This window comes from Aedes albopictus, chromosome 3 (genome assembly GCF_035046485.1).
Source record: "Aedes albopictus strain Foshan chromosome 3, AalbF5, whole genome shotgun sequence".
Taxonomy (NCBI): Eukaryota; Metazoa; Arthropoda; class Insecta; order Diptera; family Culicidae; genus Aedes; species Aedes albopictus.
In genome coordinates, this window is record NC_085138.1 from 218,674,654 (window position 1) to 218,691,993 (window position 17,340).

Here is a 17,340-nt window from a genome sequence, read left to right on the forward strand (position 1 = left end):
AATAGTTTCCCAAACAATTAGGCAAAATTGTAAAACTCATCGGATTTGTTAAGAAATTTTCTCGACAACTCTATTTTAGTTCAAAATTTTTAAATTTTTGTATAATTTATTTGTTTCCCCCCTCAAAATATTGAATTCCGGCCAAAATTTTCCGAGGGGGGGGTGACATTAGAGAAAATCGAAATTTGTGTCAGCCTAACATTACAATAATAACTTAAAATTAAAGGCTCACACGGCAGTTGCCATAGCAGAGCCGCAATCTTGAAGGAGGACAACATGCCACATCGTGAAACGAATCTTCAGAAATCTAGAAATCCTTGTGGGGGAGAGGGTAGGGGTCAGGGATTCACCAAAAACGAATCTTCAAGGCTGAAAATAAAGTATACCAAAAAAAAGGGAAACAGTATCAAACGAAATATGCAATATCATTTAAAAATTTGAATAAAAGTTTTAATATGGTTTCATTTTTTGTGCCCAAAATATCCCGTATAGATACAGGAATTGGAAAACCTGCTGTAATAATGCTGTCAAACAATATTTTCCTCGGTACAATAAACCGAGAACAATTAATTATAATATGATCAATGTCTTCATAGGATATGCCACATTCACATAAATTTGTATCATTTAAATTGATACGATACAAATGACTATTACAAATATAGTGATTGGAAATCAATCTTGAAAATGTGCAAATGAAATTTCTACTCCCAGATACATTTTTGAACCAAGGAAAATTATTCACTTTGGGACATATTGAATGACACCACCGCCCTTTATCACTAGAATCCCAATTGATTTGCCAGGTATTTAAAGAATAATTTCTAAGATTTGGAAAATATTCAGAAGCAGAAATATCACGATTATAAAGTGTACCACAAGTAACCCCAAATTTTGCCAATAAATCCGCCTGTTCATTGCCATAAATATTACAATGTGCAGTAATCCAAACAAACTTAATAACATATCCTCCAGAATGCAAATCAAATAATATTTTTTTCAACATCAACATGATGTGATGTGATTTGTAATTGAACTTGATAGTATTCAAAGCACTCAGACAACTGAAACTGTCAGAGCAAATAATATAAAAATTTGGCGGGCAATCCTTGATCATGCTACATGCAAAATACAAGGCAATGAGTTCTGCTACAAAAATAGAACACGGAGATTGTAATTTATAAAAATGAGCTAAAAATAAATTATATACTCCAAAACCTGCGATGTCATTAATCAAAGAACCATCTGTGAAATACATTTGTGAAGGGCTGATTCCATCAAATTTACGTTCAAACAGTAAATTTGCAAAATGCGAATGTAAAAATTTTGGTATTTGCCGCAATTCATAGAATAGGGACAAGTCAATTAATGGTTCATAAGTATGAATGTTTAATTTAAAATCATAAAAATCATTCGAATGCACATGTAAAAGATTTTGATTTAAACAGTGAGTAAAAGAATCCAACATTCTATTTGTAGGATTAATTTGGCATAACGACTCCAAAGTACTTATGATTTGATGATTATTCGCAAAACAATTTATCAAAAATTTACAGTTCATCTCCTGAAAACGAATTTTTAGTGGAACAATACCGGCAAGAACTTCTATAGATTGAGTATGGGTGGAATTCATTAACTTTAAACAAATTCTCAAACAACGGTATTGTATTTTTTCAAGTTTGGAAAAATGAGTTTTCACAGCACTACCAAAAGTAAAACAACCGTATTCCATTACTGAACGAATAGTGGTTTTATACAACGTTATTAAATCAGAAGGATTTGCACCCCACCAAGTGCCTGTAATTGTACGAAGAAAATTAATTCTTCTTGAACAAACTTTTTGAATGTATATAATATGAGTGTTCCAATTCAATTTAGAGTCAAACCAAATACCAAGATATTTATATTCATCAATTTGATCTATTTGAAGTCCATTCAGAAATAAATTAATATTTATGGTAGAATGTTTTCTGGAAAACACAATAAATTTGGTTTTTTGATCTGAAAATGAGAATCCATTGTCATGAGCCCACATATCCAAATTATCCAAAGCACATTGCATAAAATGTTCAATAACATCTCTATTTTTTCCACGTATGGAAAGAACATTATCATCAGCGAATTGAAGCAAAAAGCAACCATTAGGAATAATGGATACCATATCACTAGTGAATAAATTGTATAAAAACGGACTCAAGCATGATCCCTGTGGAAGGCCAAAGTAACTATATCGTATTATTTTAGAAGAGTTATTATGAAAAAAATGCATAATTTTAAATGAGAATAAATTATATATAAAATTTGAAATCATATTTGGAATTTTCAAATTGTTCATTTTATTGAACAACAAATCAATCAGGACAGAATCATAGGCTCCAGAGACATCTAGAAAAGTAGACACTACATCTTGTTTTTGATTAAATGCAAGTTGAACTTGCGTTGCTAAAAGTGAAACACAGTCACGCGTACCACGACCCCTTCTAAATCCAAACTGAGACGGAGAATAGTTATTTATGCAACGAATTGCAAAATGTGGATTTTTACAGCACGAGTCGTACATTTATCCAACGAGGCTTGCCGAGTTGGATAATTATGACGAGTGCTGTAAAAATCGAGTTTTGCAACGAGTTGCATACAACATTTTTTGCAATGAGAAAAACTCTTCATTGGAATATGATGATCACCATCAGTATCATCGTACTTCCCGGCGACTAAATGGGAATACCCACGTGTTCCATCATACTAGACACGAAATTTAAATCAAGCAAGCCGTGCTATAACCGTCACAGTTTTCCAAGCTCTTTCCTCGGAAACCGTGGTTGTCAATCAAACAAATGCATTATGGTTCATAATGCAACCCAAATGAGTTGCATTATGCACCATAATGCAATTGTTTGATTCAGTAACGAAAAGTAGGCCGTAGTGATACCGAAACGGCAAGTGAAAAACAAATTTTATAGTGCAGAATTGCAAAAAAAATATTATTTTCTTCAGCCCAAAATTCAAGACGATTTAAAATCATTCGCTCCATAAGTTTGCGTAAACAAGATAACAAACTGATAGGTCTTCTGCTATCAGCTAATGAAGGATCTCTACCAGGTTTAAGAATACTTATTACTTTGATTGAGCGCCATTCAACAGGAATGATATTTTGAAACAAAAAGCTGTTGTATATCGAAAGTAAATGAAGTTTACCTTCATCAGGCAACATTTTCAAAGCAATAAATTTCATGTTATCAATACCTGGAGCTGTATTTTTGGTAATAGATAAAGCCAAATTGAACTCAGCCAAGGAGAATGGATCACAAAGCTCAGGAAAATAATTTAAAGATTTTGATTTATAATTTACTAATGGAGCAACAAAGTCAGGACATATTTTTGAAGCGAACTTTTCAATCCATTCTTCTGAATATTCCAAAACAGTAGGAACATTAGAATTATAATTTCTTAAATTTCGTGCTACTGACCACAAAGTAGACAATGAAGTTTCACTGTCCAGATTTGCGACAAAATTTTTCCAATAATTTCTCTTTTTAAATTTAGTGAGTCTGGTAAACTGGGCTACAGCTTTACAATACAACAAGTAGCTATCTCTGGAACCTGTTCTGCGAAAATTTTTAAAAGCATTGGATTTATTTTTCAATGCATTGGAACACTCACTATCCCACCAAAAAGAAGGAAGTGTTCTTTTGACAGTACCCGGAACATTTTTTTTAGTTTGAGATTTATGTAAACTATCAATAATTAATTTTGAAAACCTATTATAATTATCAAGTGGTGAATCCGAATCAACTCTATTTATTAAAGATATGGAAATTAAATCAGAAAACTGTGTCCAGTTTACATTTTTACACAAATCATAAATACATGGTTCGTTAATTGAATTATTTCGAACAGGGATGTGCATTCGAATCAAAATTGGTAAATGATCACTACCATTCGGATCATTGACAGTAGACCAAGAAGATTGCAATGCCAGATTATTTGAGCAAAGTGATAAATCAATACACGAATGATTACTAGGAGGCACAGCAACGCTAGTAAATGAACCATCATTGAGAATATTCAAATTTAATTCATCAATCAAATCCATAATTAAGGAGCCCCTACCATCAATTTTGTCACTTCCCCAAGCAAAGTTGTCACCTAATATATAAAATGGAGTAGGAACCTGCTGCAATATACATTTAATTTGCGCCACACAAAAGCTAGCATTTGGAGGAATATAAAAACAAACAATAGAAAAGCTATGTTTTTCCTTTTTGATAGAAACAGCAATAAATTCTATCTGTGATTGAGCTTGTAATGGTAAATCTAAATATTAAAATTCAATATTGTTACGAATTCCAATCAAAACCCCACCAAATGATAAATCTCTGTCTTTACGCAATATATTAAAATTAGGAATACGAAAATATTTAGCAGATACTAACCATGTTTCATTTAAACAAAATATGTCAATATTATAATTAATTAATAATGCTTTTAATCTATCTATTTTTGGTATGACACTACGACAATTCCATTGTAAAATGTGAAGCTCATCACTAATATTATTGGACGCCATTAAGATGAAAATAATGAAGAAATGAGGGGTCCAAATGTGTTCAATTTATCCAAAAGGGAAGCCAAAAATGGTAAAACTAATTTAATGATATTTTTCCAAAAATCACTTAATCCCAAAAAATTAACCAGCTCTTCCAAAATTCCCAGAATTGAACTCTTAGGATTTTCATCAGAAACATTATTTGAATTTTTATCATTTGTGTTATGCACATTATCAGAATCAATTTTTTGAAACCCAGGAATATTCTTTGAAGAAGTACGAAGAGGTGGAAAGTTTTTATCAAAAGAGGTAGATGTTTGGGGCTCAATATTATCTTTATTGGTCGAAGAATTAATGTTCGATCTTTTTCGTTTACTTGGAGGTTTGTAAACAAAATCATTCACGCCATTTGATGATTCACCACCTTCATCATCTGGTAAAATTTCAAATGTATTGGGAGTAGAAATATCATCAAAAGTTTTCATTATTTCAGCATATGAAATATTGTTTTTATGTCTGATTTTTTGATTGAATTTCTTTTGATTTTCAATATAAACAGCACATTCTTTTAAAGAACTGTGCTTTTGTTTGCAATAAATACATGCATCAGATTTTTCAACACAATCGGATGACAAATGTTGCTCCCCACATTTTGAGCATTTTTGTTTATTCGAACAAAAACTCGAAGTGTGGCCAAAAAGAAGACATCGATCACAATGCATGAGCTTTGGATAGTAAAGTCTCACACTGAAAATGACCTGACCAACTTTTACATAGTCCGGTAGAACGGATCCAGAAAATGTAATTTTAATGCAATCAGAATGTTCATATTTTGAATCATTCCCAGTAAAAGATAATTTCGATAAACGAACACAATCCAAAACCGTAACAGGTGTAATGGATTTGTTCTTGAAAAAACCTGAACCATGATTAACAACATCTTCGCAATCCAAAAATTCATCATAAATTATTCCATTTATTTCGCATGAATCACTAGGAGCATACACACGATAGGAATTAGCAAATAATTTGGATTCCAGAAGAGCATTAGCTTCATCTTGAGATCCAAAAATGACACGCAATTTGTCTAGTGAAATTTTTTTAATTTCCTTCACAGATTTGTATTTTTTGTAAACCTCGGAGGAAATCAATAAAACATTAATTGGTCTCTCTTTCTTTCGAAAAAAGACAGCAAATGGCCCAGGAAAACTGGGTGGATAAACCTTAACACGAAAAGGTTTAACCAATGAAGAGGTTTCAATCAAATGAGCATTATCTTTAGACCCCCCCTCCCCATCATCAGTCTCCATGTTGGAAACTCAAAAATGAAGATCTTTTTTGCCAATTGTAAAATCAGGATACAATAAAGTAAAGGATAATAATTAACTTATACTTGCGGCTCTTCTATACAAACGAACAAACTTCAACCAATCCAACGTCGAACCAAAACGGAAAACTTGAAACAGGAACCACAAACTTGAATCTTCAACCGCAACACTTGAATTTCATAAACAGGAACACTCCACCGTACGCAAACGCACAACAACGGAGATGTAATCCCAGCAAATCCTTGAATGATTTCCAAAACGATGACGATCCAGGAATGAAAACTTGATTAAACTTCGAACACGTAACAAAACCTTGAACCGCAACACTTGAACAAATCCAGCAATGGAAAAATATCCTCCTATCGAATCCACAATATCGCAAACGCCTCAGGAAATATTTGTATCTCGGAAATTATTCAGGTCTGAAAATAAGAAGAAAAATGACACGAGAAGAAAAAACCGTTTAACCTGGTCAAGGCCTACTTACCGAGTATGGTACAAATTTGGGCTCGATTGATTAATTTTTCGCGAAGTAAGAACCGTTCAGGTAAAACACTATTATTTAGACAACTAATTTTTGAACTGCCATATCTCGGAAACCAGTGATCCAAATTGAATGAATTTTTTAACGTTTATCAACAATATATTGACATACGACGTTATAAAATGTAATATTTTCTCACGGCGAATTAAGTTATACCGGGTTGAAGTTTTTACCCATATCTAGAGGAAAATAAGTCAAATTTACAATACCACACAAAAATTACTAAATATGTTCTTTCTTCAATCTAAATAGGTTCTAATATAGGTATCTGACTAGATATAACCTAAGAACAGAAGTGGAAAATCTTTGGATACCAACACTAAAATTTATTAACATTGATGTGGAAAAAATACATTTCATTCAATTTGGTTCACTGGTTTCCGAGATAAGACAGCTAAAAAATGAGTTGCTTAAAAAAAGTGTTTTACCATGTTTTACCCGAACGGTTCTAACTTTGCGAAACATTAATCAATCGAGCTCAAATTTGTTAGGTTCATTTTTTATGCACTCTATGAAAAGTTATAGCAATAGCATGTTGAACTTTTTTGTGAGAGAAAAAAAAGTTGTGTGTGTGTGTGTGTGTGTGTGTGTGTATGTGTGTGTGTGTGTGTTTTATTCTAGGAGTTCTCCTAGTTCACCTACACCTTAAATTCCCCTCCGGTACCACCATGCAGTATTTCTTCGGAGGGGAGGCGTTATGTGCCTTGTGCACCATCACCAATTTGTTATCCTAGTCTTCGTACTGAGCCTTTTTCGTCCCGTGTAATTAGTTATTCTATTTTGATTAAACATTCGCCATTTAGCGACCTTCTAGTGTGTTAGTCACATTTATCATGCCACATGTCGAGCCATTTAGCTCCAGTTAGTAAGGTGTTAGTACTAATTTATTCATTATTTTGCGATTGATTACGGTTACTAACACTCCTCATGCAATTCTCTACTCCGCTATACACACTTCTGACAAAACAGGTCTTCTGGAAGCGACCATGTAGCTTTTAGCACTCTCGCGTACTACTCGGATAGTCCCCGGAGGTGAATCTATCCTACTCGGAAGAATAGTTCCCCGACAGTGGAAGATCTTCCGAAACCGAACTTCCCGGGTCGGTTCTGCGATTCCGGTTGAGGTCAGCTTCCGGTTCACAGGCGCCCTGACGACCAAGCTACGGTGCTTTTTACGCGGAAATACTCGATCTAGTCCCCGGTGGTGGACCTAACCTACTTCGACGGAAACAACCCCGCCGGTGGAAGTTCTCCCGACACCGAAAATCCCGACCAGTGAAGTGCCGAGGTCGGTCTGGTGATTCCGGTTGGTGGTTGGCTTCCGGTTCACCAGCGTCCCGACAACTCAAAACCGGTACTACGTCTCAAACTACTCGGTAATGTCCCCGACGGTGGATCATGCCTACTCCGTTCGCGGTCAGCCAACCTCTGATCCTCCCGCCATTTTCGCTGCAGCGACGACATGATCTGCACAACTATCCTATTCACCGCGCTCCACGTAACTTCGTTCTGGCCCATCTCCGTAATGATGTTGTTCGCGTTCAGATTCCCAACACTGCTAGCTTGCATCTCGCTACGTTTTTTTTTTTTTCTTTCTTCTTTCTTCACTGCTCAACCACATGCAAAACGCGTAAGTGCACCTAGGTAAAAATATCGTGATGCTTTCAAAAAGCCATCTGGAATCAGAACCGGGATAAAATCCGGTTATGGGGACGCAGAGTGCTCTCGGTCTCTAGTGACAACAAACATCGCACTCTAACATTCCGACCGCAATCGAGCGTTTCGCTCTCGCGTTATGCGCATTAGTGTGGGTCATCGGAACCGTTTTCTCAGTTCAAAGCTTTTTTGGATCCGTTTCGGGTCCTGAGTATCTGTGCAAAATTTGAGCACGATCGGTTGCGTCTACACTTTGCGCATTGCAATTGAATTTTGTATGGGATTTTGTATAGGAAAACGTACTTTTTTTTGCATTTTTGTCATAAGTTGAAAAATTTTGTCTGAAACTTTTTGACCGATACTATAAAATGATAGCCTAGGATGTTCTGAAAAACTTTGTTGAAGACTGCAAAATGATCCGATGCTTGTGAAAATAGTTACAGCCAACGAACCGCATGCATGTTAATTCGTTTTAACATGTAAAGGAATAACAATAGCAACAAAATCATGCTGTTTCGCCAAGCAATGCCAACGCTATAATTTTTTTCATAAGCATCAGATCACTTCGCGGTCTTCGTCAAAGTTTTTCAGGACACCCTAAGCTATGTTTTCACTTTATCGTTTACAAGGTTTTAGAAAAATTTGAGCTTGTTATGAGAGAAATGCAAAAAAGTGTGTTTTCCCATGTAAAACCCCATACAAACTTCAAACGCGATGGGCATAACGTTGACATAACCGATCGTGCCCAAATTTTGCAAACATATTTGGGTCCTGAAATGGGATAAAAAAAGTTTTGATCTGATGAGATACCATTGAATTTTTTATTTTTCCATATAAACGATGACCCACTCTAATGCGCGTTCCCTACGGATATATCAAAGGTGATTGATACTCGAAAGCGTCTTCCTGTAGCCGAACTGACTACAGGGGATGGCCAGAATGTTTGGGATAGGCAGCTTTTTTTCACCCACAAAAAATGCAGCATGCTGTAACTTTTCATAGAGTGCATAAAAAAAACTTAAATTTCGACTGTTTGTCAACCTATTATATGTGCATCATTGGTACAAATTTGGGCTAGATTGATTAATTTTTCGCGAAGCTGGAACCGTTTGGGTAAAACATTATTATTTAGACAACTAATTTTTGAACTGTCCTATCTCGGAAACCAGTGAACCGAATTGAATGAATTTTATAACGTTTATCAACAATATATTGATACTTAATATGACGTTATAAAATGAAATAATTTCTCACGGCGAATTAAGTTATACCGGATTGAAATTTTTACCCATATAGAGGAAAATAAGTCAAATTTACAATACCACACAAAAATTACTAAATGTGTTCTTCCTTCAATCTAAATCGGCTCTAATATATCTGATTAGAGATAGCTTGAGAACAGAAGTGGAAAATCTTTGGATATCAACACTAAAATTTATTGACATTGATGTAAAAAAAATAATTTTTTTCGAGAAAAATCCAAAAAGTGTCAATCTATGATAACTTTTTTCAACGTTTAAAAAGTACCTATGTTTTAATAGTTTGTGAAGCATTTACATATTGTTAGTGTACGTTCAAAATTTCATTCAATTCGGTTCACTGGTTTCCGAGATATGACACCTCAAAAATGAATTGTTTGAAAAAAGTGTTTTACCCGAACGGTTCTAACTTTGCGAAATATTAATCAATCGAGCCCAAATTTGTACCAATGATGCACACATAATAGGTTGACACACAGTCAAAATTTGAGATTTTTTGATGCGCTCTATGAAAAGTTATAGCTTGTTGAACTTTTTTGTGAGAGAAAAAAAGTTGCCTATCCCAAACATTTTGGCCATTCCCTGTACATCAGACCGAAAACAATTCTCTTATCAGGACCGAATTCGGTGCCACAGTTGGAAATAAGTTTGTTTCGAGTAAGAAAGAAAGAGAGAGTGAGAAAGCGTCATATAGGGTACTGCATGAAGTTCTCTCCTTCTCTTTTACTCTTACAAAAAAATTCTAAACAACAAGGCCAAGAAACGTCAAAATCCCATATAAAATCAAAACAGTGCAGTGCCTTATAGCGGCAGCAGATGAGCAATCTAAACTATAGAGTGACTGGAGAGGAGAGTGGCGTCATGTTCTAATTTTGACAGGTCTCCTGCTCGATTGGAACAGAAATTTATATCGATTTGACAGATGGTCGCTGTTCCAATTTTGACATTGACGCCACTCTCCCTTCCAGTGACTCTACTGAATGCGCTGATTATTGCTTCTAACTGTGTGGAGTATCATAAGTCACCCAAATACTACCGTAATTATGAAAAGCGACGTAAGCGACATTGACAATTTCGGCACATTATTGGTTATTATGCATCAAACTCTTGATCATTCTTCAAGTCGTCTTCCATAGATGATAGATTACAACTAGATCTTGCATTTTAGTAAAGCATGTGGGTCGTCACGTTCTGCAAACCCCCCCCCCCCCGCCTTAAAGCGTAACGTAATTTGTGTAACACACGTTTTACAGAAGTATATAACTTTGGTAAAAAGGACTATTTTTTCATGTTTAGCTGATTTTACACATTTAATATTGTACTATGTATGACGTAAATCGAGAAATACAATACATAAAAGAAAAGTTACTTTTACAACAATTAAAATTTTCCTTATTTTCACGCACCTCAACAAACATAACCCCTTAATTTTGTACCTGTTGCTATTTTCGGCTGGGATTGGATTGTAACGATATTTTGTAGTAATTTTGGATTAATTACCCCTAATGAGGACGAGGAACTATTAATTGTGAACTGGGTCATAATTAATTCCCATTACAGTGGAATATAAAGCAACAACGTATTAATGAAAAAAACATGTGTTTGACAGAACAAATCTTCTTTGTATGAAAAAAAAGGTTTGAATTTATTTTTTCTGCAAGAAACTTTAAAATTCTTTTCTTTACCTTCTTGGCTTAATCGTAAGATTTACCCATATAGTTAAACTTGGTTTAACGTTCAAGACAGGGTGAAGAAAGCGGTCCTAAAGCTTTGTAATCCGTCCATCATTCATTGTGTATTTGTATTCTCTTTCTGCAGTTTATTGTTTTGTTATGAAGTTATATATAATATCTCGATGTATACCGAACTTTCTAGAATCCTAAACGATCAACCAATATTTTATTTTTCTAGATCTTGTACACTGCACAAATGAGCCAAACGTATCGATCCCGCATTTGGCAAATTTGCTCGTCGAGAGATCACAAAACGCCAATTGGGTTGTTGTATACAAGGCTCTCATAACAACACATCATATGCTGGCATATGGAAATGAGGTGAGTTTTAAGAAAAGTAGGCCCCTTTTTACTTAATTAGTTAAAATTTTCCTACCTTGGTTTTGCAGAGATTTATTCAGTACTTAGCATCCAGCAATTCTTCCTTTCAATTGAACAATTTTCTGGATAAAGGCGGTGTACAAGGTATGGTATACAATAACTCTATAGCTGAGCACTATTTGCAAGCTTTTGTTTCTGTTCAAAACTTTTAACTATGATTTGCCGTTAACCCGCTTGCTTTTTCCACATTAACCATTGATACTAATTTAAATACCATGATTTCCTCTTTTCCAAAGGTGCCGTCGGAGCAAGAATGGGTAAGTTGAACAAGTAACCATACTAATAATCACTAATAGCTATTGGTATGTCATTTGAAAACAAAAAAATGTTCGACACAAACTGCCTTCAACCGGTTATTTAACGATGTCAAACATTGCTTTCAGGATACGACATGTCCCCGTTCATTCGGCGGTATGCGAAATACTTGAACGAAAAGGCACTTTCTTATCGTACTGTTGCATTTGATTTCTGTAAACTGAAAAGAGGGAAAGAAGAGGGCTCCCTTCGAGTTATGAACGCTGATAAATTGTTAAAAACATTACCAGTGCTGCAGGCGCAGCTGGATTCACTGCTTGAGTTTGATTGTACAGCGAACGATTTAACAAATGGTACATATCAGCGTTATATAAGAGATACCTCTCACTGTGAATAACTGTTTCTCTGTTTTTTTGTTGTTGTTATTACAGGTGTTATCAATATGTGTTTCATGTTACTTTTTAGAGATTTAATTCGATTATTTGCATGCTACAATGATGGTATTATTAATTTACTGGAGAAATATTTCGATATGAACAAAAAACAATGTCGAGATGCGCTAGATCTGTACAAAAAGTTTTTGACGCGTATGGATCGGGTTGGAGAGTTTCTCAAAGTGGCCGAAGTAAGTATGCAGTATCTGCTAAACGCATGATCATGATCATTAAGAAACTTTTATTTATTTTAAGAATGTTGGCATTGACAAAGGCGATCTCCCAGATCTTACCAAAGCACCAAGTTCCTTGTTGGAAGCTTTAGAGCAACATCTAGCAACAATGGAAGGCAAGAAAGGCTCCGCCGCCAACACACCAACACAGACAGCAAAGTGAGTTCTTACGGTTTTTTTATGATATGCTTTGAAAATAGTGCTTTTATAGTTGTTTGTATAAGAGAACTTTCCATTTTGTTTTTGGCATTTTCGTTTTGTTATTGTATTATGTTCATTTAGGTTTTCATAAGTAACGATAAGAGTGGACAAAACCATATTGTGCATTATTTCATTTGCATAATGAAGTATAGAAAAAGTAATTTAATGACTATGTTGATTTTGAATGGTTTTTATAAAAAGCGATTTATTTTCAAACATAACATTGAACATTTTTCCTTAAAAATCAGGTACCGAGCCGGGAGCTGGGCCAGAACCATATCTTAAAAGGTTAAAAAAAATCCTCTTAATTCTTTGGGCCGTGAGGTTATATACTGGCTGTATCAACCATGTTTGCTCAATTTCCATGAAAAACTATAGACATTTTTAGACAAAAAGATTATTTTTTCAGCACAAGTTGTACATTTTTCCAAAGAAGCTTGCCGAGTTAGATAAATACGAAGAGTTAATCGAGGCTTGTAACAAGTGGAATACAAAATTCCATGCAATTATTATTTTTTTTTATTATACAACCTATTGGAGTTGCATAATGTTCGACTCAAATGGGTTGCATAATTAATTTCATTTCAGTTGCATAATTAATCAGAACGAAAAAGTAGGTCATTATGATATGAAACGAGTAATCTAAATTTGATATTATGATACTGAATTGCATAAACATTTTTGAGGCATACTGGATCGTCCAAATTGCATTGGAGTTCCGTCCTTGATTTTTACAGCCGTTACAGTAGGTAGCTTATGTGGTTAATCAACTGTAATCTGTGGTTCCCTTGAAAGATTTCTGGAGATACCTGTAGTTTAGAACTTTAGGGGTTTACTAAGCGACTAGTACACTACGTCGTATGAAGCATAGTGTTGTATTTTCATCTTCTCTGGTTCTGGTCTTTTGAAATTTTGGTCATTTCGATGTTCGACCTTTTCAGTCTTTTGACCAAATTTCGCATTTTGGCGTTTTTTAATTTTCGACCTTTTATCACATTTCGGTGTATTAAGATTTTTTTGTTTGAGTAAGCTTGACATTTTTGGTGGGAATTTTGTGGTTAGGCCTTTTTAAATTTTGTTCTTTTAAATCATGTCATGTACCTGTTGCAAGTATCGTATACTGAAACGATAAAATGGAACCAATCATTGCAGTTGGTGATTGTGCTACTTTTCCCCGAATGCCGGTTCCCCGAATGTCGTTTCCCCGAACGCCGGTCCTCCGAACGGCCCGTTTCCCCGAAAGCCAGTTCCCCGGATGATCCGTTTCCCCGAAAAGACTATATATTACTTTCTTGTTCGAAATTATCACTTGCCACAAAATGTTCGTGTCCTAGGAACTAGGTTATTCAAAAAGATAACCTAACATAGTTAGACAGGTCGTTGGAATCAATGTGGTTCTAGAAAGAACGAGTAGCAATGGAAAGAAGGAGTCATATTACCATTCTTCAATCAGCAGGGTTTCAGCAGGTCTGAGTAGCAATAAAACTTGAAAGAATCGCCTATAAAATAAAGAAGGGTGTGATTCGGGGAAATGGGTCATTCGGGCAAAAGTACCATTCGGGGAATCGGCGTTCGGGGAAACGACATTCGGAGAACCGACATTCGGGGAAAAGTAGCACAACGGCAGTTGGTCCACAGACAAACAGCCGTAACACTCTAATAATTCCCATCGTACACTAATTGAACGGTCCATTTTAAAATTTGTTAGTTGACCAACTGCCCAGCCGTGGCCCATTACCACCACCTAGTTCATGGTTGGCCAATCTAAGTCATTTTAGCAATGGGACATATCGCCCGTTACTATAATTTGAATGGAAAGCTGTTCGAAGTATTAAGTCTGTTTGTCTGTGGTTAGTCTCTAACAGTAAAAAATACGTTCTGAAATAGTTTATTGTAGTAATTATAATTTGCAGCTTCTAGACTAATTTATTTTTCGATTCTGTTTTATTTTTATTTTCTATTATTGTTTGGGCGTCGATGTTCTTCTGTTAATTGCTATCCTTCAATTTATTCCCTCGAAACACTCGCAATTTACTACAACGCTCCATGTTTACACATTCATACGCAACAAAAAACACGGTAACAACACATTAATGTCCCTTTTTCCGGTATTGCATTTCCTCTTACCAATCCGCACTGATACCTGCACAAACCCGTGTCCTCTGTCTCCTTTCTTTCTCTTCTATTTGTTCTCTGAACATTGCATACTATCACTGAAACTCAATAGCAATCAAAAGAACGTAAAGAGTGGAGTGACCGCCCTATCTTCTACTAGTTCTTCTTTTGGAACCGCTGCCGCGTCAACCAAGTTCGATAACCCCACCAATGGTAGCATCGATGAGAGTCTCAAAGCTCAAGTTTTGGCGGAAGAGGAAGCTGCTATGAATCAATATAAAGTATCAATGTTGATGCGTTTATCATTGTAAACGGCTTACTAACTAGTGATGTTCCATTTTAGTCCAAAGTATCTTCACCGACAGCCAGCGGTGGCACCACGGCCATGACCAATCCGTTCCTGTCGTCTCCTCCAGCAACGCAAGGCAATATTGTTGATCTTTTCGGTGGAAGCGATGCACAACCGGCTAATGCATCGAAGGCCTCTGACGATTTACTTCAACTAGGCAATCCATTTGCAGACATGTTTGGAGGCCCGCAACCAGCTGCAGTGGCACCAGCAGCAACGACGACAGCTAATAATATGTGGATGAGCAATGGTAAGCAATTGGCTTTTCTTTCATTTTCATTTTCATTTACCTTGTGCAGCATTTGGTGGGTCAATGAGAGCGCAAGTCAGTCCAAAGCCAATGATAAGGAGGGGTAATAGCTGAATAGTCTTTGCTGACCACATACACGCCATGGGATAGGAAAAGGGTATTTTGGTGTGGGATTAGGGTATTGGTACAGACTTGACGATATCAATGCTATTCAGATGCACAATAATTTTAGGGCTCAATAGTGAATCGCATACCTTCCAAAACCAAAAAAAAACAATAACCCTCAAAATGCCAAGCAAGTCACAGAAATCAAAAGCGCCCGATTGTTTATTTTGTCAATTATAACAAATGGACATTCCTACCCTCTCCGACTCGCCAGTCATCCCGGAAAAATGTCCCTTCAGTTCCGGAAAATATATTATTCCCAATTAAGCATTTAATCGAATTGTTCACGTGGTCTTGTAGTATCCCTACTAGGTACGAATCTGTCATTGCCATACATATTAAATGCTAGACATGACCCCATGGACAGCATTTGTAAAAGCTTTGCTGAAGTGACCTTCCTATTAGGCAATTCTTTCATCTCATGTTTGTCTTCAAAACCTTGTCAAGCTTAGAAAATTGAAGTTAATAAACAATACATTACAAGGTTCGAATTCCCATAGAATGAGATCATTCATTCGCACTAGAACACCATAGAAGATAATATCACATTGGCTGATTACAGTACAAATGCGAAAAATCTCCCTTTTCCCACTATCCGCAACCCGGGGACGCGCCCGGGGGGTCATTCCCACACACAAACCCACATTGCCCATTCAGGAGTCTGACTGGGCTTAATACCCTCCCTCAGTTTGTAATATTCTCACCAACTTGGAATTATATTTTCCCGACACATAAATGACTTCGACAAAATTTGACATTTAATGTTCGATATACTAGGCAGCAGCATGATCAGATGACTTGAAGATCTGATTTTTACAGAACTGTTTGTCATTGCTTATACATTCAGCTATTCCAATCATTACTGCAAAGCACATCGGCCACATGCCCAAAATCGAAGCTTCCTGGAAGATATAATCCAAGCCCAGGGAATATGTGGATGAGCAATGGTAAGCAATTTGCTTTTCTTATAGATTAACTAAAGCTGTTTGTCGTAATTCCACACGATATAGCAAACCTAAAATTCTAAATGTCAAAAACATAAAAGCGAAACCAATCCCACCTCCCGCCCATCGTACCTTTGTTTCCCAGACAATTCTTGTCGCCCTCGGCTCCGCCTGCAATAATTTATTTGTGTCAAATGCATTCTTCACCAGCTCGATCTAAGTTACTTCGCGTTTCAAGCGATCGCACAGCTTTTCCGACGTTCCAAATATTCTAGCAATAATATGCATTTCATCTGCAAGATAATAGATATTTATGTAACGAGTTGCAAAAAGTTGTCGTACATTTGTCGACGAGGCTTGCCGAGTTGGATAAATACGAAGAGTGCTAAAAAATCGAGTTTTGCAACGAGTTCCATACAACATTTTATGCAATGATTTTTTTTATAATGCAACTCGTTTGAGTTGCATAATGTTCAAAATGCAACTCAAATGAGTTGTACAGTGACGATTCGTTCGTTGAGAGCTCGTTAGATGGGCTGTCTCGATGGTTGAATGTTCACTGGTTGGGGCAAAACCCAACTAAAAAGCACTGTCAATGTCAAAATAGATGTCAAAACGAGTTTGACGTCTGACCGCCGTCGCATCACAGCTCCTGTATACAGAACGTTTACGCAAGTATGTGAGTGTTCCGTGACGTATTTCTCGTTACTTGCGTGTGTCTAGAGCATTTTGATCAGTTGTCAGTTGCCCCAACGAACGAACACGATTCGCTAATCGGGGCGCAGTCGTGACCCAACCAGCGAATCCGGACTGTATTATGAACATTATGCAACTATTTTCATTATGCAACTCATTTCAGTGGCACAATGAACCGGTACGGAAAAATTAGTAATTATGATACTGAAATGGGTAGTATAGACTACCTCACGGCGAAAGTCTATCTCTTT

At 36.1% G+C, this 17,340-nt stretch overlaps 1 protein-coding gene across 9 annotated transcripts in view; it reads left to right on the forward strand.

Annotated features, from left to right (window-relative positions):
• LOC109406269 (phosphatidylinositol-binding clathrin assembly protein LAP) overlaps positions 1-17,340 on the forward strand; it is a 48,075-nt gene that overhangs the window by 1,985 nt on the left and 28,750 nt on the right. For 5 of the 9 annotated variants that reach the window (XM_019679348.3, XM_019679352.3, XM_019679354.3 and 2 more), the window contains exons 2-9: positions 11,245-11,387; positions 11,456-11,531; positions 11,684-11,704; positions 11,831-12,055; positions 12,134-12,327; positions 12,392-12,528; positions 14,798-14,966; positions 15,029-15,284. In XM_019679348.3, the coding sequence (XP_019534893.1) occupies positions 11,245-11,387; positions 11,456-11,531; positions 11,684-11,704; positions 11,831-12,055; positions 12,134-12,327; positions 12,392-12,528; positions 14,798-14,966; positions 15,029-15,284 (1,221 nt within the window). The remainder of the gene's footprint in view (positions 1-11,244; positions 11,388-11,455; positions 11,532-11,683; positions 11,705-11,830; positions 12,056-12,133; positions 12,328-12,391; positions 12,529-14,797; positions 14,967-15,028; positions 15,285-17,340) is intronic. The other 4 variants (XM_019679350.3, XM_019679357.3, XM_019679349.3 and 1 more) reach the window with 2 other exon arrangements.